The 22,529-nt window shown below is 42.5% G+C and overlaps 1 protein-coding gene across 2 annotated transcripts in view; it reads left to right on the forward strand.

The window, feature by feature from the left end:
* Window positions 1-22,178, forward strand: part of TPH2 (tryptophan hydroxylase 2) — a 101,779-nt gene extending 79,601 nt beyond the window's left edge. For both annotated transcript variants that reach the window (XM_068971002.1, XM_068971001.1), the window contains exons 9-11: window positions 8,047-8,142; window positions 21,741-21,874; window positions 22,004-22,178. In XM_068971002.1, the coding sequence (XP_068827103.1) occupies window positions 8,047-8,142; window positions 21,741-21,874; window positions 22,004-22,178 (405 nt within the window). The remainder of the gene's footprint in view (window positions 1-8,046; window positions 8,143-21,740; window positions 21,875-22,003) is intronic.
* The last annotated feature ends 351 nt before the right edge of the window (window positions 22,179-22,529 follow it).

The following is a 22,529-nucleotide window of genomic DNA, read 5'->3' on the forward strand; positions in this document are numbered from 1 at the left end:
GACTGAAATTCAATGTGGTTAAAATCCAAACTCTAGCAGCTGGCAACAAGTGGCAGAGGAGTGACTGGGACCTGGATCCTTTTCACTTTTTCAGCAGTTTTTGAAATGTCTTCTTTGACGTGCTAGTTGTTCGATGGAAAGATGTTAGAGAAAGGGAGGCTGTGAAACACAGGGCTCTTTTTCTGCATTTTCATCGGCACTTACTGAGGTGTGGACCCCCGGTATAAGAGCATCTTTGTGTGGCCTTCCTTTCTGGGACTGATCTTTTTGTGATGACGTAGGTACCAAAGAGAATGATGCTCATTAGACTTGTGTGGGATCAGGGTACAGTAGGTTCAAGCTTCATAGGTATTGAGACCTTAGTTTCCAGATCATGAAGAAGTGGTAGTGAGGGGAAGGGTGGGGGGTCAGAGCTTGAAAGAGGGCTGGGGCAGCATGGCTGGCGGGGGGCATTTGGAGAGTGTTCACAGATGTTTATGCCTGTTCTGGACGTGTCTCAATATTTCAACAAGGACTGCTATGCTAGTGTGGCAGACTGGTAGTGGCCCTGCATCTGTGGGTGCACTTGTTGATGAGGAAAGAATGTGGGATCTGAAGTTAGGAAGCAGGAGCGTGACTCCTAGCTCTGCCAGCCGTGGGTTCAGGAATCTGGGAAGACTCCTGGATCACTGAGACTCAGCTTTCCCCTCTGTACCGTGGAAATAATAATAGCTACTCTATTCAGTTAGTAGTAAGGTAGCAGATTTGTAGCAAGATGACGTATGCGTGGACACGTTGTTAAACTGGAGGTCCACTGGCTAAGTTTCCCTATTATCTTTTTCTTTTAAAAAAATTTATCTTTAATTGGAGGATAATTGCTTTACAATGTTGTGTTGGCTTCTGCCATACAGCAACGTGGATCAGCCATAAGGGTACACATATCCTCTCCCTCTTGAGCCTCCCCCCCCCCCCCGCCCCACCTCCCCCCACGCTGTCACAGAGCACGTGTTGCGCTCCCCGTGTTACGCAGCAGCTTCCTCTTGGCTATCTGCTTTACACATGGGGATGTACATGTTCTAATGCTGCTGTCTCAGTTCATTCCACTCTCTTCTCCTGCTGTTACTGTCATGATTGAACTCTGCTGTTAGGTGAAACTTCGATTACGAAAGTGTTTAGGGTTGTTTATCCAAGCACCAAATATTGTGTTCTGTGTCAGATCTGCATTTTGTATGTTCTTCTTGTTCCCCTCTCATGTCAGGGTGTGGACTTAGAAGCTACATATCTGAAGTTTATTTGAACTGTGTACTAGATATGGATAAATGGCATCTGAGTGAGGGCCTGAGGCATTCTTTGACATGTAAAGCAAATCAAATGTAGCACATAACTTTCTGTTATGTTTAGCACATCTCAGTTAGGGCTGTTTTAGAACTTCCTTGCTTGCCTCTTGTTTCTTGTCTGTGCTGTATATGTGGATGCTGGATCCAGGTGTGAAATGGTGTATGCGATTACTTAGAAGTATGTGCTACCAGCTCAATAAAAGCCCCCGAGTTTTAGTGGAGGTGGTAGAGAATGAACATCATTCACTTGGGCATTTATTTAACAATTTTTCGGCTGTGCTAAGTCTTCCTTCCAGCATAGACTTTTCGCTAGTTGCAGTGCACATGTTCTCACTGTGGTGACTTTTCTTGTTGCGGCATGGGCTCTAGGTGCTTGGGGTTCAGTAGTTGTGGCTCCCTGGGCTTCAGAGTACAGGCTCAGTAGTTGTGGTGCGTGGGCTTAGTTGCTCAGCATGTGGGATCTTCCTGGACCAGGGATCGAACCTGTGTCCTGTGCATTGGCAAGGTCTTCACCATTGAGCTACCAGGGAAGCCCTCTCAAGCATTTATTAAATGATGTGTATAACAAATTTCCTGAACAAAACGAAAGAAGTAGGATATTTGGGCATCTTTCTATGACTTTGTGCACCATTTAAATCTAAGAATGCAGACTGAGTCTCAGGAAGAGGTTATATAATTATTTCAAAGGATGCAGAGAGATGGGAAAGTAGGAGGCAAAAGAACTCTTCCAGAGAAAGATCAGAACAATAAATTTCTTTTTCATCAAGAGAGAAACGTGTGCATGCATGCCCAGTCATGTAGTCATGTCTGACTCTTTGTGACTCCATGGACTGTAGCATGCCAGGCTCCTCTGTCCATGGAATTTTCCAGGCAAGAATACCAGAATGGGTTGCCATTTCCTCCTCCAGGGGATCTTCTTGACCCAGGAAATGTCTCTTCAACCTGTGTCTCTAGGGTCTCCTGAATCAGCAGGCAGATTCTTTACCACTGCACCACCTGGGAAACCTGTTGAAAAAGGTGTACATCTCTTTAATCCCCTAAAGCAGGAAATGGCAACACACTCCAGTATTCTTGCTTGGAAAATTCCATGGACAGAGGAGCCTGGTGGGCTACAGTCCATGGGGTCACAAAGAGTCAGAAACGATCGAGCTTGCACAGATGTGGACTCTTTAATTGGAGCATGTGCCTTAGCGAGAGCTTCAGATGTCTAACACCAAACATAAGAAGGCTATTGCAGCGTGTCCTTTTGTAAATCATCATGTGGGATCAGGGCTCTCCAGGCGGCTTGGTGGTAAGGAACCCATTTGCCAATGCAGGAAACACAGGGAAGCATGAGTTTGGTCCCTGGGTTGGGAAGGTCCCCTGGAGGAGGAATTGGAAACCCACTCCAGTATCCTTGCCTGGAGGATCCCACGAGCAGAGGAGCCTGGTGGGCTGCAGTCCGTGGGGTCACAAAGAGTCAGGCATGGCCGAGCATGAGCACACACGTGCGTGTAGGATCAGGTGGGTTTTGCCGATGTGTTCAGTGTCAGTGGACTTTGCTCCTTCCGGCTCTCACTGCAGCTCTTTGTTTGAGGCCAGAACATTTGCCAGAATGGTGTCCTACCAGTCGTGATCTGAAGATGGCAGCATTGGGCGACCTATCTCATATTCCAAAGCGCCTCGCTGCTAGCTCATCCCCTGGCTGCGTTTGGACTTCACACTGTCACTCAGACCCTCTTCTGCTTAATGACTATGTGTGTGTAAATGACTCTGCTTTTCTTTTAGGGAAGAGGCCCGATCTATCATTCTTGTTTTGGTTTTCAGTTAATGATTATGTGTAATTATATTCAAATAAAATATTTATAAATAATTACATATAATTAGTGGTATGTAAAACTTGAATTCATGAACGTCAGCTTTGATGAAAGGTACCCTTCAATTTGGGAGGTGTTAGTCTTAGTATTATTATTTGTTTCTGTTTAAAAGGCATTAGTGGCCAAGACTCTGCAATTCTCTCTTTTACAGGAGTTCTTTCAGGGCGCAGTTTTTGTTTTTTTAATAATAGGTAGGATATTTATTTGATAAGTCTCTAGGGAATATGTTACAGATCCTCATCTGGTGAGTGCGCTGAGGAAAACAAATTCTAGTTCCTTAAGTTTCAAGAAGCAATTAGCTACCTTTGAATTCTGAAGGGTCCCCAGGGGTCATCCAGTCCAACTCTAAATTGGCTTTGCATTTAAAACACAGGCAGGGGCTTCCCCGGTGGTCCAGCAGTTCAGACTACACGCTTCCAATACAGGGGAGCAGGTTCGATTCCTGGTAGGGGAACTAAGATCCCACGTGCCGTATGGCTTGGCCACAAAAAAGAAAAAAACCACTAGGCAGAAGACATGTGTCGTTGCCCTCTTCTCCTCACTGGTGATGTGCTCAGGGTCTTCTGCATTTTGAGATCTCCACCTAATGAATTTTGAGGCCTTAGAAACAGAAAGAGAAAAATTACCCTGAGCAAGTCCATAATTCAAATGTTACCAACATCTCAGCTTCAGGTACATTTTACCCTTCCTCTTTGTCTGTTAGCCAACATGGAGCTGCAAACGGAAAGCTAACTAGCAAAGGCTGCAGAAGCAGCATCTAGGCTCATTCCTTGGTCGAGGAGAGCAGGAAGCCAGAGGAAAAGGCAGATAGGGAATGAGCAGATGGAACTGTATAAGGTCAGAGTTTCTGGAAGGATTCCCAGATAAGGGATGGGGCCAGACAGCGTTCTAAGCAACAAGGAGGAAGAAACTCAGGGGTTCTTTCCTCTGAGGCTACCCCAATTCTAGAAGCCCAGGGACCAAAGACACACTGATAGATGTAGCTTAGAATTTTTAGGTGAGTTGATGCAGACCTTTCAGTTCCTGCCTCGTGCTAGACTGGGATGCCAGGTCTGTGTGAAAACCATGTGGATGGTGTACCAGATTTTCTCAGGGGTGCTTTCAGTCTACTTTGGTAAACCAGAGTAAACCATAATCATGGTTTGGTAAACCACGATCATGACGATGGATTATGTATGCACTGATGTAGTGTGCAGAAAATTAAAAATGCTTGTTACAGGCTGACCTCAGTGCTCCTGTAGCTGGCTCCACATTTTTATTTTGTTTTCACAAACTCTTCTGTAGTTAATGTTAAGACTCCAAGGATTTCACATCATGCGCTATAGATGCAGCATAAATTAGAGAAATAAGCCAAAAACATACTAAGAAGATGTCATGAGATTCTAGTTTTCCTGATTTAGCCTTTCATTTCCCCATTTATTTTTTTTTTTCTGGTTGTAAGGGAAAATCATGCATCTATTAATCTTTTACCTGGAAACTTTAAAATGTGACAGATGTTGAGCTCGTAAAACACTGAGCTCTGGATCTGTTAAATATCACCATCTAGACTGATCCAGGATAAATCACTTCATCTCCTTAAACTTGAGTTTTCCTTTTGTTAAAAAGGCTGAACTTCCAGTCCTCCCATTCTGTGACTGTATGATCACATCGCCATTGTGCCCAGGGTTGTACAAAGATTTTTGAGGACTCACTTGAGGACTGTATTTTAACTATTCTTTCTCCTTTGCAATTGAAGTGTATTTGACTTACAGTTTTATATTAGTTTCATATATACAATGTAATGATTCAGTGTTTCTATATGTTACAACGTGATCATCACCACAAGTCTAATTACCATATGTCACCATACAAAGTTATTACAGTATTATTGACTGTATTTCCTATGCTGTACATTACATCCTTTTATTTTGATTCTTCTCATGACGCATCTTAACATCTCTTGTTTGGGATCTTCTCCTGAGGCCTCTGTGACACTGACTTCTCCCAACCTCCTGCTACCCCTGGCCGAAGTCAAGTTCTAAGTGGCTTACCACCTTTGTCTCTTGGCTGCAACTGCCTTCCAACTAGTCTCTCTGCTTCCACGGTTGCCTCCCTACAGGCTATTCTTTACCCAACACCAACATGATCTTTGGAAAAGGAAATCAGAACACATCTTTCTCCTGCCTCAGACCTTCCAATAGCTTCCTGACACCCTTGGAAATACAGATATATCTCTGCCTCAGGCCCTTTGCACTGGCTGTTTATTGGGAACACTCTTTCTCCTAGGTCTTTATACAATTGGCTTTTTCATATCCTAAAGAAAGGGCCACTTGCAAGCAAGTTGCAGCTTAAACATCCCTCCTTCAGGGAGGCCTTTCCTGACCCCTCCATCTAAAACAGCCATATCCTCTGCTTGATATCTGATGTTACATGATTTTATGATTTATATAGCAGATTTCACCTGACATTATCCTCTAACATATTTTTAATATTTTATTTATTTATTTATATTCTGCATTTGGTCTCAGTCACCTCATGTGAGGTTTTTCATTAGCGGCACGTGGATTCTCCAGTTGTGGTGAGTGGGCTCAACAGTTATAGTGCATGAGCTTAATTGCTCCACGTGGGATATTAGGTCCCCAACCAGGAATCGAACCTATATCCCCTGAATTGCAAGGAGGGTTCTTAACCACTGGACCATCAGAGAAGTCCCCTGTATGTTGATTTTGTTTTCTTTGTCTCACCCATGTAGCATACCTGCTTTGTGGGATGGGGTACTTTGTTCCCTTGTTCCCTGCTGGAGCAGAGTTTGGCATATACAGGTTTGTAGGAATGTTTGTAGAATAAGTAGATGAATGAATGGATGGATGTCACAGGCAGGAAAACTACAGCCCAGAGAGGTTGTGGTCACATAGCCAATTAGAAATGAGTATAAGACTCGGGTCTCCTTGTGTGTTTCTTTCCTTTAGATTCTGCTGCCTTACAATAAGCCTAATTTAGACGTAATTCAGTCACTATTTGTTTATTTATTCACCAACTATTCATGTTTCTGACACTATTCTATGTCAGGTGTTCTCAGCCAGGAGCAATTTTGACCTTCTGGGAACATTACTCAATGTCTAGAGACATTATTGGTTGTTACAAACGGGGTGGGGGTGCTACTGGCATCAGAGGACTACTGGGGACAGAGGCCAGGGACGCTGCTGAGCATCCTGCAATGTACAGAACAGCCCCCCCAGAACACAGAGCTAGCCATCCTAATGCGTCAATCCTGCTGAGATTGGGAACCTCTGCTCTAGATGAACAGACAGGGATACCGCTCTCATGGAGCTGATAATGTCACGGGGGAAACAGATGACAAATAGTACACTTCATACACAAATGAAAATCCATGTCAAAAAGTGATGTGATTGAAAAGAAAGCCCAGTCAGAACAGGGTAAGGAGGAGGCTGGTAGGTGCTGTGGGTGGTGACGAGGTAGGAAGGGCTGTGATTTTAGCTTCTTGGGGAGATAAGTCAGGAAAGTAAGTTTTGCCTCCAGAGGTTCAGCACTGTGACCTGACCAGTCCTTTAGGTGCAGTCTGGGGCTCCAGCATACTGGCCATTCAAATTTAGAGGTCATCCACATGTAATAAAAATATAAAATGCTTGGGAGCCAAGGGACATCTTAACCTCCAAATAAAAATACAGCAAACTGCCATAGGCTAGAAATAATTATGATTTTCTACCCCCTTTCAGGGGGTTTAAATTCTTTCTCAGCAGCTTCATCGCTCCATCATCAGTGATACAGGACAGCGTTAATTTGATGCATTTTTTTATTGCTCATTGTCAGCCTCTTACTTTACTTTCAGAGCACAAATAATGTAACTGCAGCTCCTCTCAAGAGCATGGTGAGTCATTTGGTTGTACAGAGATTTCTGTTTAGGTTGATTTTGTAGGAACTTAAAAGAAGTAAGTGTAGATTTTAGTGTCTTGGGGAAACTGCAGTAGTTGATGAAGTTAAAACATTGGTCAATGAAATGGTTCTTACTATATATGTTTAATGTATTCGTGTGTAAATATGTGGGCTTCCCAGGTGGCTCAGTGGTAAAGAATCTGCCTGCCAGTGCAGGAGGCATGGGTTTGATCCCTGGATCGGGAAGATCCTCTGGAGAAGGAAATGGCAGCCCACTCCAGGATTCTTGCCTGGGAAATTCCATGGACAGAGGAGCCTGGTGGGCTACATTCCACGTGGTCGCAAAGAGTCAGACACGACTGAAGTGATTTAGCATGCTCGCACACACACATATAAGTGCACACGCTGGCATCCGTTTAAGCTTTTGCTAAGAAAATGGTAATTTGGTAGGCACACACTTGTTTTCTTGGACTCTGCTGGTGTCTTCACCACAATTCTTTACAAGCACTGGCACATAGTAGGAACTCAACAAACGTTTGCTAAATGAATAAACCAACTGTAAAAATCAGTTTGAGATTATTGAATTCCAAGTTATTTTTCCACATTTACGCAGATTTATTTATGTTACTGAACCACAACTTAGGAAATATAGTAGCATGTTCTTATGACATTATCACTGTGACACATTCATTTTTTATAAATCTGTTTTTAAAAAAATTTTAAAATCGTTGCAAGGGATATGATTTGACTCATAGGGTTTCTGAATCTAGGAAAAATAAGACTCTTGGCAGTTAATGCTTTTCCTGTATACCTTTAACCTAGGGAGGGATTATTAGGCAAGAGAATGATGTCAATAAATCTTGATTCAAATTCATTTACATTGACAGTGTTGAAGAAATTATGCACAGTGCACCATTTTATTTTGGTGCCCTTTTATTTTACAGAAGAATTTGTTGCCCAGTTCACTGGATGTGTGTCCATTAAAAAATTTTTTTTTGCAGTGCTATTTCTTCACGATTGAGTTTGGCCTTTGCAAACAAGAAGGGCAGCTGCGGGCATATGGCGCTGGACTGCTTTCCTCCATTGGAGAATTAAAGGTATGAAGCTGTGAGCAAAATATCCTTCCCAAGCAAACTGGTTCAAGGTCACAGAAAATATTGATTCATCTGTCTGAGCCTCTCTACTCACAGATACCCCATAAATATTTAGTACAGAGGACTTGGCACCTCGTATGTGGGTGCTGACCTAACTTTTTACACTTTGGAAAATGGGTCATGCCTTTCTGGGTTTGTGATGTGACTCAAATGGATGAGCAGCCATGTGCCTGAACCAACAGGAATGACAAGCGTATGCTCAGATGTTGGGTAACAAATGACCAGCCTCAGTCTGGTGCTGTAAAGTGCGCACTGAGCTAGCAGGGACCCTACTGATATAAAATGTCTTTGTGAGGGTGGCTTGGCTACTCTCAATTCTGTCACCCCCATAGCACCCATGGATTCCCTACCATCTACTTTCCAAAGGGGAATTTGAGCATATTTTAGCTTCTTCACAACTGATGTAAATTAAAATAGTTATGGGCATGTACAATTAAAAAAAACACTTAAATGTACATGCGTTCAGAGAGGTATCTAACACGAGCAGTGATGTCTAATGGATGGTGTGTATATATGGGTATATATATATATATATATTTTTTTTTTTTTTTGCTTTAAAATACAGTAGAATAATTTGTTCAGAAATGTTTAGGTCTGGGACATTCTGATCATTTAACTATTCCGGTTAATTAAGAATTCCTATCTGTATACCACTGGGGGATAGCAAGTTTTGATGAGTTTAGAATGCATTGTGATATCTAATCTGGAAATGGTACTGAAAATAATTTAATCTTTCTTTGATTTCTCAGACTGAGGTCAGGATTATGGACAGTCCTAGGGTTTTTTTTTTGAATATTGATATTCATTATCCTTACAGGATATTTATTATCCTGGGATGTATATGTTTACTAGAGCTTTTCAGATGTTTGTACTTTTGAAAGATGCAATTTAGCTGTAGTTTTATTGAGTCCACTCACTTTATGACTTCATTCAATTCTCAGATATTTAGTTGAGCACCTACTATGCACCACGTACTTGTGCCAGGCACTGAGGGTACAAAGACAAATAGTCATGATGAAGAATAAGAGTATGAAGAAGATAACAGCTCTCTCAAAAGACAGTTCAGTAAACCTTAGAATTTTAGGTGCAACACATTAACCCACTTAATTCTCCTAGCAACCCAGTAGGATAAGTAACATCATCATCACAGGTAAGGAACTGAGGTGTGAAGGACAGTAAGGAGCGTGTCTATGGTCCCACAGCCAGTAAGTGTCGGAGGTGGTCCCGAGTCCAGGCGGTGTGAGCTCCAGGACCTGAGCCTGCTGCCTGGGATCCCTGTTAAAGGCAGGTGACATTCTAGTGCAGGAGACAAACGACCGAGGTAACACAGACAGTGTGACAAAACCTGTCACGTTTTCGGCCACGCCTGGGAGGCCTTCCTGACGAGGTGCTGCTGCCCATGCGGATTCTGGAGGAGAGCGAAGGGTGGCTTGGGAGGAGTGGGGAAGAGAGGTGAGATGCTGGATCAGCCCACTGACCACGGCGTGAGTGTCCCCTCCTCGGAGCCTGGCCTGTTACGGGAGCTGTGAGGCTAGGCCTCTCTGGAACAGATGATAATATTCAACATAACAAAGGTCTGATGTGTTGTGGTGAAAATTTTGTTTTTCTAAATTTTCAACACCAAAAAAGTCCATTTGGGGTTAATCTCAAAGCTCACAGCCATAGCATGATGTCATCTCCCTGTGTGACCCATGCCTCCTATAATCTCTTTCTTGATTTCCTAGGAAAAAGAATTAGTCAGAAAATGATGTAGCTCTTGAGTTATATCTATTTACATTCTTCTCAGAGGGCTTACAAATGACACCAGAATGAAAAAAGGAAACCAATCTCTTATTGCCCCAACTTTTGACAGGGTCCTCTGGTCTGGTTAATGAGGCATGTGTAGGCAGCACTGGGGTGAATCTGTTGTTTTTGTTCCTGTTGGTACGGATCGAGTCATCTGGAAATGGAAATCAGCCAGAAACATGGACACTGAAGGGCATTGTCTGCCGTGAATCTTCTTGTTCTGGTCCATCAGCTCTGGTCATTAGCATTCTTCCATTCCCATATTTCAACACTCCAACATCCCAGTGATTGCTACTTTGGACCATTTTTACAACTCAGAAATTCTTTCCCTCTGAAATGTCTTCTGACTGTTCGCAGAGAGTACATAACACAAGAGCTTTCCCTAGCGTCTTAGCTTTGCCCTACGCTTTACCCCATCCCTGCTCTCCTTGGCCTGAGTGTCTAGGGCCCTTTCACAGCTCTTGTGAATACATCTGTTCAACTTTTATTTGAATGAACAGATGATAGTTTTGAGCCCAGGTGGGGATAACTTTATTAACAGCATTATAATAATCTCTGTATAAACCCACCTATTACTGCAGTTTTGAATGTGGCTACCTTTTGCGGTAAACTCTGCTTTTGCTGTTCCAATTACCGTCCATTTGTAGGTTCTGGAAAAGTTGTCAGAAGTTTTGGTGTAGTTCTTCTAACTTTTACAGAACTCTCCACAATTTGTCTTTTCTTGAACTGAGCACATTTTAGAATGTGTGCTTTAAGAGGCTCAGTTTTCAGGAACAAATGTTGCACTTCAGAGTTGCCCAAGTACTTCCAAGCAGTGTCTCTATAGTTTGAAGGATATCTTTCATTTTTCCTTCCTATTTTTTGACAATGCTTATTTTTTATCTTTGAAGATATAAAGGAAATAAATACAGAAATGCTTATAAAAACTACCATACATCTGCTAACTGTAAAGAATATCAAAAACATCTCAGCAATGACTGCTCTCCCTCTCTTGTTCCAATCATTTTTTCTGTGATGTGCTTTTTGGAATTCCAGAAGTGTATTTGGGAAGGACCTTTCTAAACCTTCATCACTGTGGGGAGCAGTTAATAATGAGCTAGATCATCTGGAAAACTGACTTTACAAAAGGTTGAAAATGGGATAATTCTTACTATTCACTCACAGTCTAGCGTGTTTCTTTCCTTTTTCTATTCTTTTTCTATCTCAGAGTTGACTTAATTGTATCACTGTCATTTAAAAAATTTATTATTCATTCCTTCCTTTACTTATTTTACTGAACAAACTCAGAACTGAAAGTCTCAGTTTCCAAGAAAGTTTGTGCCTAACGGGGGTAAAATATAACAAAGGGATGGATATGGGTCTTTGCTGAATCCAGTCCTCCTGGAGAAGCAACAGCGCGGTTTGTTCTTGTTAGGGGGTAAAGGACTGCTTCCTAGTTGATGAATTGGCTGAGTCTTATCTCAGAAAGTTTGCTGTTGTTTCATTGTTAAGTCGTGTCTGACTCTTTGCGACCCCATGAACTGCAGCACGCCAGGCTTCCCTGTCCTTCACTATCCCCTGAAATTTGCTCAAAATCATGTCCACTGAGTTGTGATACCATCCAACCATCTTAATCCATCTCAAAAATGAAAGGTAATTTTTCCTTGCCTTTTACAGGTAAGACCATAATCTAGTTCTTTGTTTCCTTAAGGGCAGAGATTATACTTTTTTTGGCAAATGGCCTTAGCATCTACCTCATAAGAGTCGCTGGAATATTACATAAAAATAATTTGTTCTGCTTTTCAGGTTTTGATAAAGCTGGTGGTTTTTGAAAATTTACTGATTATTATATTTTGGCTTTAGTTTTAGGATATCCTTGCATGGTGAATTTATGGCTCTGCTTTTTTTTTTTTTTAAATTAATTTTTTTTAATTTAATTTAAAAATCTTTAATTCTTACATGTGTTCCCAAACATGAACCCCCCTCCCACCTCCCTCCCCATAACATCTCTGTGGGTCATCCCCATGCACCAGCCCCAAGCATGCTGTATCCTGCGTCAGACATAGACTGGCGATTCAATTCTTACATGATAGTATACATGTTTCAATGCCATTCTCCCACATCATCCCACCCTCTCCCTCTCCCTCTGAGTCCAAAAGTCCGTTATACACATCTGTGTCTTTTTTCCTGTCTTGCATACAGGGTCGTCATTGCTATCTTTCTAAATTCCATATATATGTGTTAGTATACTGTATTGGTGTTTTTCTTTCTGGCTTACTTCACTCTGTATAATCGGCTCCAGTTTCATCCATCTCATCAGAACTGATTCAAATGAATTCTTTTTAACGGCTGAGTAATACTCCATTGTGTACATGTACCAAAGCTTTCTTATCCATTCATCTGCTGATGGACATCTAGGTTGTTTCCATGTCCTGGCTATTATAAACAGTGCTGCGATGAACATTGGGGTACATGTGTCTCTTTCAATTCTGGTTTCCTCGGTGTATATGCCCAGCAGTGGGATTTCTGGGTCATAAGGTAGTTCTATTTGCAATTTTTTAAGGAATCTCCACACTGTTCTCCATAGTGGCTGTACTAGTTTGCATTCCCACCAACAGTGTAACAGGGTTCCCTTTTCTCCACACCCTCTCCAGCATTTATTGCTTGCAGATTTTTGGATCGCAGCCATTCTGACTGGTGTGAAGTGGTACCTCATTGTGGTTTTGATTTGCATTTCTCTGATAATGAGTGATGTTGAGCATCTTTTCATGTGTTTGTTAGCCATCCGTATGTCTTCTTTGGAGAAATGTCTATTTAGGTCTTTGGCCCATTTTTTGATTGGGTCGTTTATTTTTCTGGAATTGAGCTGCATAAGTTGCTTGTATATTTTTGAGATTAGTTGTTTGTCAGTTGCTTCATTTGCTATTATTTTCTCCCATTCCGAAGGCTGTCTTTTCACCTTGCGTATATTTTCCTTTGTTGTGCAGAAGCTTTTAATTTTAATTAGATCCCATTTGTTTATTTTTGCTTTTATTTCCAGAATTCTGGGAGGTGGATCATGGAGGATCCTGCTGTGATTTATGTCGGAGAGTGTTTTGCCTATGTTCTCCTCTAGGAGTTTTATAGTTTCTGGTCTTACATTTAGATCTTTAATCCATTTTGAGTTTATTTTTGTGTGCGGTGTTAGAAAGTGATCTAGTTTCATTCTTTTACAAGTGGTTGACCAGTTTTCCCAGCACCACTTGTTAAAGAGATTGTCTTTACTCCATTGTATATTCTTGCCTCCTTTGTCAAAGATAAGGTGTCCATATGTGTGTGGATTTATCTCTGGGCTTTCTATTTTGTTCCATTGATCTATATGTCTGTCTTTGTGCCAGTACCATACTGTTTTGATGACTGTGGCTTTGTAGTAGAGCCTGAAGTCAGGCAAGTTGATTCCTCCAGTTCCATTCTTCTTTCTCAAGATTGCTTTGGCAATTCGAGGTTTTTTGTATTTCCATATAAATCTTGAAATTATTTGTTCTAGTTCTGTGAAAAATATGGCTGGTAGCTTGATAGGGATTACATTGAATTTGTAAATTGCTTTGGGTAGTATACTCATTTTCACTATATTGATTCTTCCGACCCATGAACATGGTATATTTCTCCATCTATTAGTGTCCTCTTTGATTTCTTTCATCAGTGTTTTATAGTTTTCTATATATAGGTCTTTAGTTTCTTTGGGTAGATATATTCCTAAGTATTTTATTCTTTTCGTTGCAATGGTGAATGGAATTGTTTCCTTAATTTCTTTTTCTACTTTCTCATTATTAGTGTATAGGAATGCAAGGGATTTCTGTGTGTTGATTTTATATCCTGCAACTTTACTATATTCATTGATTAGCTCTAGTAATTTTCTGGTGGAGTCTTTAGGGTTTTCCATGTAGAGGATCATGTCATCTGCAAACGGTGAGAGTTTTACTTCTTCTTTTCCAATTTGGATTCCTTTTATTTCTTTTTCTGCTCTGATTGCTGTGGCCAAAACTTCCAGAACTATGTTGAATAGTAGCGGTGAAAGTGGACACCCTTGTCTTGTTCCTGACTTTAGGGGAAATGCTTTCAATTTTTCACCATTGAGGATAATGTTTGCTGTGGGTTTGTCATATATAGCTTTTATTATGTTGAGGCATGTTCTTTCTATTCCTGCTTTCTGGAGAGTTTTTATCATAAATGGATGTTGAATTTTGTCAAAGGCCTTCTCTGCATCTATTGAGATAATCATATGGTTTTTATTTTTCAATTTGTTAATGTGGTGAATTACATTGATTGATTTGCGGATATTGAAGAATCCTTGCATCCCTGGGATAAAGCCCACTTGGTCATGGTGTATGATCTTTTTAATGTGTTGTTGGATTCTGATTGCTAGAATTTTGTTGAGGATTTTTGCATCTATGTTCATCAGTGATATTGGCCTGTAGTTTTCTTTTTTTGTGACATCTTTGTCAGGTTTTGGTATTAGAGTGATGGTGGCCTCATAGAATGCGTTTGGAAGTTTACCTTCCTCTGCAATTTTCTGGAAGAGTTTGAGTAGGATAGGTGTTAGCTCTTCTCGAAATTTTTGGTAGAATTCAGCTGTGAAGCTGTCTGGACCTGGGCTTTTGTTTGCTGGAAGATTTCTGATTACAGTTTCAATTTCTGTGCTTGTGATGGGTCTGTTAAGATTTTCTATTTCTTCCTGGTTCAGTTTTGGAAAATTGTACTTTTCTAAGAATTTGTCCATTTCTTCCACGTTGTCTATTTTATTGGAATACAACTGCTATGGCTCTGCTTTTACGTAGCTGTTTATCAGCATTTACATAACAGCTTTGTATTTACTACAGTCATTTGTGTTTACAGGCACTTGCAGCAGCTCTGTGAGGTGGTCAGAGGCTGGCCATTACGGCCAGGCTGTGGAGGTGGCCCAGGGCCCCCGCGTGTTCCCTGAGGTCTTGCAGTGTGTCGGCAGCGTGGCTGGAGTTAGGACTCCGACAGCCTCTGAGCTGCTCTGCCTGTACTGTGCTCAGATGGCTCCTAGCTCCCTTCTTCCCACCCCTTCCTTTCCCGAAGCAGCGCTGTTAGTAAGAACAGAGCAAAGATCACACAATGGGCGCTGGAGAAGGGTCTTTGGCTTTTGCACAGGGATTTCTTGTTGAGCGAGTTTGTCCCAACGCCCCCTCCTGCCCCCGGAATCTTGTTCAAACTGTTGAAACTTTCAACATCACTGATGAAAAATGTGTGATACCATCATCACCCAGTTTGGCAGCAGGGGTGTTGTGACCATGCTGTGCTCAGTTAGAAGGAAAAACATTTGAGGGAGGTTCAAAAAATATACTTACATACTTATGCATACATACTTATTATACAAACATATGTGTTTGATGTTCTGATGTAGGAAAAGATGATTGTAGTGTGAATGTAAAGGTGTTTGTAAGTTTTTATTTAGGATCTAGGGCCCAAACTACCTAGACTTCACACTTGAGTTTTTCCCCAAGTTTAACCAGTCCTAATATAGAGAGTGAGGATCACAGGTTGACATCTAGAAGAGCTGAGATAATAACTCCGTGTTATTGCAAAGGCAGGTTCAGGTGGCTGGGAGGAAGGAAGATTTTAAACTGATAAATTCAGGCCCGGCACTGTTGCAGTCTAGGAACTGGCAGTCTCATAGCTAGGGCCATCCTTCTTTCTCGATGGTTCCAGCAGAGTTGCCCCAGTGAAGGAAGGTGTGGCTCAGTGGATGTGTACACCAGGCATCACTGGGAGCCTGAAGCAGCCATGATAACCAGATTTACAGAGCGCTTCCCACTTGCCCGACACTTTGCATGCATTTTCTCATTTAATCCTTACCACATTCCTGGGTTATAGACACTGTAACTATTCCCGTTTTCCAGATGAACACTGGAATAGGCTTACAGAGGTGGAACAACTCTGAGAAATTTTTGATGCTAAACAGAAATTTCTATTTAAAAGACTGGAACAGGCAAAAAAAAAAAAAGGCCTTAAATTCGTGCACTAAAAAGTCAATTAATTGGTAATGGCCATCTCTGTTGGGGAGGGAGGGAAGACCATACCCAGGCCCAGTGGGAAAGGTTGCTATGGTGAATTTATGCAGGTTGGGGTGGAGGGAGGGAACCGTGGACTGAGGGCTGCGTATTTACCTGACCCAGAGATGGAACCCAGTTTCCTCTCATTGCAGTCAGTTTCTTTACCATCTGAACCAGTGTATTGCAGGCCCTGTTAGAACTTTATTACAAGAAGAGCTTTAGAGTTCAGGTAGATATATAATCTTTGCAGTTTCTCAAAGAGGAATTGCATCCTAACGTGGGGAATTTTCACTCATCTGGTAAACCTTTGGAACAGCTATGTTTAGAATCCAGGTCTCCTGGTTCCTAGTCCTGTGTCCTTGCCTTTCGCCCTGTGGATAAATCCAAAACAGCCCTTTTAGAGAGTATGTAGATGAGAGCAGGTGATTCTCAAGCATTCCTGCACTTTTAAAATGGCTTCAGAGTAAAAAGCTCTCAGCCAGATTCTCTTAGCATTAGAAAGCCTCTCTCTGCAGGAAATTGGATTAATTTTTGCAGACTTCAGGATATCAGACTCTTAACACTTTGGAAAGGATTCACCACAGAGCTCCCTAGGGACATCAAGCAGTTTGGTTGTATGTTTACAGAGAATCGACTCTGGACACAGAGAAGAGAGTGTGAAACTTGTTCCCTAAGACCAAGGTGGCTTACAGAGAGACGTGGGTAGGAGTTGAGAAGCAAACTCAGTAGGGCTTTGCTCTGCTGAGCAGTGGAACCAGTGGAGACATGAACGATATTCTATAACCCTTGAGCTGTGCTTTAGTTTTCAGAAGCAGGGCCCCTTCATGGGCTGCATGGATGTTCCTGGCCGTCATCGCGCAGAAGAACTTCCCACCAGTAAGTGAGACACTTACTGGTGTGATCGCCACCTCCTGTGTAGGCCTCACTCAGTGGCTATTCCCCCAACTCTAGACTCTTCATTCTCCAGGCTAATCCTTGGGTACCATTATCATCCCTATATTTTTAACAGCCAAGGGGTAGCACTGGTCTCATACTCCATGGATGGAGCGGTCGCCAGCATATAACCAGCTGTTGGATGCAGCAGGATCTTGAGGATAGACTACATTGTTGAGAGCTTAGAACAATGGACTTCCAACTGTCCTTTTGATGATTGCATTAGTCAAGTGTGAGATATATTACCTAATGGACTTTGCTTCACATCATATGCTGTGAATACACTGACTTTTCTTAAAGGCAGAGCACTTTGCCCTCTGGGTGTTTTCTTGGTCCACTCTTATCTCATTTATCTGTTAAAATGACAAAATGAGCTCATTTGAGTATCTAGTAGAATCATCATATGATACATTTTTCTAAAACTACACTAATTTTGGTTTCTGTTATTATATACCAGAGGCATCCTCTACACATGGTGACTGCTAAAGGTGCTACTTTCCTGTTGCAGCCAAGGTCTGTCACATTGCAGACCTAGGTGGATAAGTTTCCTCCTCTTCCCTTGCTTATCCTTGGCCCGGTGAGAAGTCTGGCTCAGCAGGGAGCCCTGAGGGAGCCGTGCCCTGAACGTCCATACAGCCTGTTCTGCTCCCTCTCTGCATGTGCCCCTCAGTGAGAGAGTGAGAATATGCAGACATCAGGGACACTAAGTCAGGCACTGTCTTCCTGTTTGTATGTACTGATGGATAAATGGACAGATAGAGCAACATACTAAATAAAATGCACGCAAAGTGTATGGTTGCAAAGGAAGCAACTTTTAGTTCCAAAAGTCATGGGGAACCAATAGGAGGCCTATTCTTTGCAGAGGAGCAACAGTTCAGTTCAGTTCAGTTGCTCAGTCATGTCTGACTCTGCGACCCCATGAACCACAGCACGCCAGGCATTACAAACTCCCAGAGTCCACCCAAACCCATGTCCATTGAGTTGGTGATGCCATCCAACCATTTCATTCTCTGTCGTCCCCTTCTCCTCCTGCCCTCAATCTTTCCCAGCACCAGGGTCTTTTCAAATGAGTCAGCTCTTTGCATCAGGTGGCCAAACTATTGGAGTTTCAGCTTCAAAATCAGTCCTACCAATGAACACCCAGGACTGATCTCCTTTAGAATGGAGATCAGTGGAGAAATAGCTCCATAAAGAATGAAGAGAGCCAAAGCAAAAACAATACCGAGTTGTGGATGGGACTGGTGAGAAGCAAGGTCCAATGCTGTAAAGAGCAATATTGCATAGGAACCTGGAATGTCAGGTCCATGAATCAAGGCAAATTGGAAGTGGTCAAACAGGAGATGGCAAGAGTGAACATCGACATTCTAGGAATCAGCGAACTAAGATGGACTGGAATGGGTGAATTTAACTCAGATGACCATTATATCTACTACTCTGGGCAGGAATCCCTTAGAAGAAATGGAGTAGCCATCATAGTCAACAAAAGAGTCCAGAATGCAGTACTTGGATGCAGTCTCAAAAATGACAGGATGATTTCTGTTCGTTTCCAAGTCAAACCATTCAATATCATGGTAATCCAAGGCTATACCCTGACCAGTAACACTGAAGAAGCTGACGTTGAACCATTCTATGAAGACCTACAAGAGCTTCTAGAACTAACACCCATCTCCTTTTCATTATAAGGGACTGGAATGCAAAAGTAGGAAGTCAAGAAACACCTGGAGTAACAGGCAAATTTGTCCTTGGAGTACAGAATGAAACAGGGCAAAGGCTAATAGAGTTTTGCCAAGAGAATGCATTGGTCACAGCGAACACCCTCTTCCAGCAACACAAGAGAAGACTCTACACATGGACATCACCAGATGGTCAACACCAAAATCAGACTGATTATATTCTTTGCAGCCAAAGATGGAGAAGCTCTATACAGTCAGCAAAAACAAGACCGGGAGCTGACTGTGGCTCAGATCATGAACTCCTTATTGCCAAATTCAGACTTAAATTGAAGAAAGTGGAGAAAAGTGATTTAGGTCAGGTATGACCTAAATCAAATCCCTTATGACTATACAGTGGAAGTGAGAAATAGATTTAAGGGACTAGATGTGATAGACAGAGTGCCTGATGAACTATGGACGAAGGTTCATGATATTGTACAGGAGACACGGATCAAGACCATCCCCAAGAGGAGCAACAGCTTTCATCAAAGCACATTTTGTTTCTTGAAACTGTGAAGTTGTTTTGAAAATGTGGACAGAATTGTTAGTCATGTGGAGCCCTGAATCCCCTGCTGTTTACTGCACTGCACTGAGTATAGCACAAATGCGTGTGCTGGTGCAGTGACCTTGCACATATCATGAAGTGGTTCTGTGGGCCAAGAAAAAGTTAGTTCACTCCATGGGGCCCTCTGCATTCCCTGATTCACATCTGCATTGATCTGGACAATGGGACTTGGCGGGAAAGCAAATCTTACCCCGGGTAGGACCGTGTGCCCTTTCTCTCACCCGTCAGTCCTTGCGTTCACTATTGTATTTTCACACTTAGAGAACCACAGCCTTCTTCACAGAAGGCTACAAATCATTCCAAGCAGTGTGAAATTGTTGGGGGAATGCAGCAGGAATATTGAACAGGAAAGGTTTTTCAGTGTTTCTCCAGGAAAACCTTAGCAGTTAGAGATTGAGAAGTGCTTTGGGTGGACCAGAGGCTGGAATAGAGTGCCTTCAGAAATCAGCCAGCCCAGACTTCTCATGGACACTCAGGAAATGGGGGTCCAGAGAGGTGAAATCATCTGCCAAGTTTATCCAGTTAGCAGCAACACCTGGACTAGAGTCCACGTTTTCTTTTCTTTCTTTCTTTTTCTGTGATTTACCACTTATTCTTATTTATTTATTTTAAGTAAGTAAGTGTTAGTTGCTAAGTCATGCCTGACTCTGCGATCCCATAGACTGCAGCACTCCAGGCCCCGCTGTCCATGAGATTTTCCAGGCAAGGATACTGGAGTGGGTTGCCATTTCCTTCTCCAGGGGATCTTCCCAACCCAGGGATCGAACCCGGGTCTCCTGGACTGCAGGCAGATTCTTTACCACCTGAGCTACAAGGGAAGCCCATTTTATTGGAGTGTAAATGCTTCACAGTGTTGAGTTGATTTCTGCTGTACAACAATGTGAATCAGCTCTCTCTCACTACACACACACACACACACACACACACACACACACACACACACACACCCCTCCCTCCCTCCTGAGCATCCCTCGCATCTCCCCACCCTATGCTACCCCTCCGAGTCAGCACAGAGCACAGAGCATCAAGCTGAGGCCCCTGTGCTACCCAGCAGCTTCCCACTAGCTATTTATTTCACACATGGTGGTATATACACGCCGATCCTAACCTCTCAAGTCATCCCACCCTTTCCGCCCCCTCTGTGTCCACAAGTCCAATCTCCATGTCTGCGTCTCTGTTCCTGCCCTGCAAATAGCTTTTCCAACTCTCGGTTCAAGGCTGTTTCTGCTACCTTTTCTCTCTCTGCCTCTCTCTCCCAACCAGTTTATCATTTAAATTAAGAAGGAAGGAATCTAAAGGGGTGTTTCTCAAAATATAATTTATATCCACCTGTCTGAATCACCTTGGATGCCTTTAAAATGCTGACTTCTGGGATTTATCCAGACCTTCCAAATAAAATTGAGGCCTGGGTTTCTGCATTTTCTACAAGCTCCTCAGTGACTCTTAGGCACATTCTGTGTGAGAACCACAGATCCAGGGACTATAAATAGGCAGGTGGCAGGAAAAGAGTGCTGACTTTTAGCATCACTGGATTTATCTTGAATACGATCATTCATTGTTGCTTGCTGTTCTTAGTGCCAGTCATGGAGTGAACTGAACAGGGCTAATGATGGTTCACAGGGTACCTGCATTAGCTTTCCTGTGTCCGTCATGTCTGCTCTGAGCATAAGTATAACTATTAATATTACTTTTTTTCCCCACCTGGCAATATTTATCTGCTGTATATTGCTCTGCTGTGCTTGAGGGAAGGTAAACGAATGCTTCGCATGTATCCTCAAATATACAGGCCCACTCCAGCCTCTGTTGATACGTAGTACCTGGCCTCAAAATGTCTCACAATGAGTCCATAAATAGTTCAGTCAGAGTCCCAATTACCTCTCCATGCAGGTAATTATTACTTCTGCCATTTAAGGGAAATTCCAGTCCATTGCTTATAGCAATAAATGGAAGACCATATTTGTTCTCTCTCCTGTTTCTATTCATAGCAGAGATTTAAAATTTCATTTCTGTGGACTTGGGCTTCCTAGGTGATGTGGTGGTAAAGAATCTGCCTGCCAGTACAGGAGATGCAGGAGAGGCAGTTTTGGTCCCTAGGTCAGGAAGATCCCCTGGAGAAGGAAATGGCAACCCACTCCAGTGTTCTTGCTTGGGAAATCCCATGGACAGAGGAGCCTGGTGGGCTACAGACTGTGGGGTCACAGAGCCTGACATGACCATGCACGCATGCACATTCTGTGGGATTCCAGCTCTGAACGGTCCTTCAGAATGAATTTGGTTAATAGTAAATAAAATAATACCATTATCTCCTTTTTGCCCCCTCAGCTACTAACAGACTTCCAAACCCTTCACAGTCCGTTTCCCCTGCCTTGGGGAGAGTCCCCCGTGCCATGGTGGAGGAGTAACTGGGCAGTTCTGTGGCAGGACGGAGCTGCTCTGGAGGAGTGTGAGCTGGTGGCCCTTCGGCAGTCTCATCAGGGACTTTAACAGGCTTCACGGTGTGTTTTGCAGCATGCTCTTTCTGACAAGGCGTGTGTGAAAGCCTTTGACCCCAAAACAACCTGCTTGCAGGAATGCCTTATCACCACCTTCCAGGAAGCCTACTTTGTTTCAGAAAGTTTTGAAGAAGCCAAAGAAAAGATGAGGTAAACTTCTTTTGCTTCCATCTAGAGAACATGCCTTTTTATTTTGCTGGTTCTGTTCCTTCCTTATATCTGTCTCCTGAACCTGTTAGGGTTGACCTCATATTCTCCTCTGTTCTGTTTATTTTGCAGGGACTTTGCAAAGTCAATTACCCGTCCCTTCTCAGTCTACTTCAATCCCTACACTCAGAGTATTGAAATTCTGAAGGACACCAGGAGTATTGAAAATGTCGTGCAGGACCTCCGCAGCGATTTGAACACCGTGTGTGATGCCTTGAACAAAATGAACCAGTATCTGGGGATTTAATGCCTGGGACCCGTGTCACTGCCAGCATGATCTTTTGGGGAATTAACAACAATTCAATGTCATATAACACCAATAGCTTTCTGTGTCATGGCTTGGCTAGTAAGCACGCAATTCTGTGTATTCCTACCTACTAGTAACTTACTGTGATAATGTGCGAAACACCATAAAGAACCCAATGACAGATAGCCACTCATTGTATGGAACAGGTTTAAATGTCTTAAATAAATTTGACATTCCAGCTTAGTGTCCTTAGCTAAACTGTAGCTATTGAAAATTAGTAACAAATAGCCCTCTTCTGACTCTAGCTTGTGACTTTTTCTTTCTGAGATCAGAGCCTTTCCTTGTGTTCAT

The sequence above is a fragment of the Capricornis sumatraensis genome, chromosome 4, assembly GCF_032405125.1.
Source record: "Capricornis sumatraensis isolate serow.1 chromosome 4, serow.2, whole genome shotgun sequence".
Taxonomy (NCBI): domain Eukaryota; kingdom Metazoa; phylum Chordata; class Mammalia; order Artiodactyla; family Bovidae; genus Capricornis; species Capricornis sumatraensis.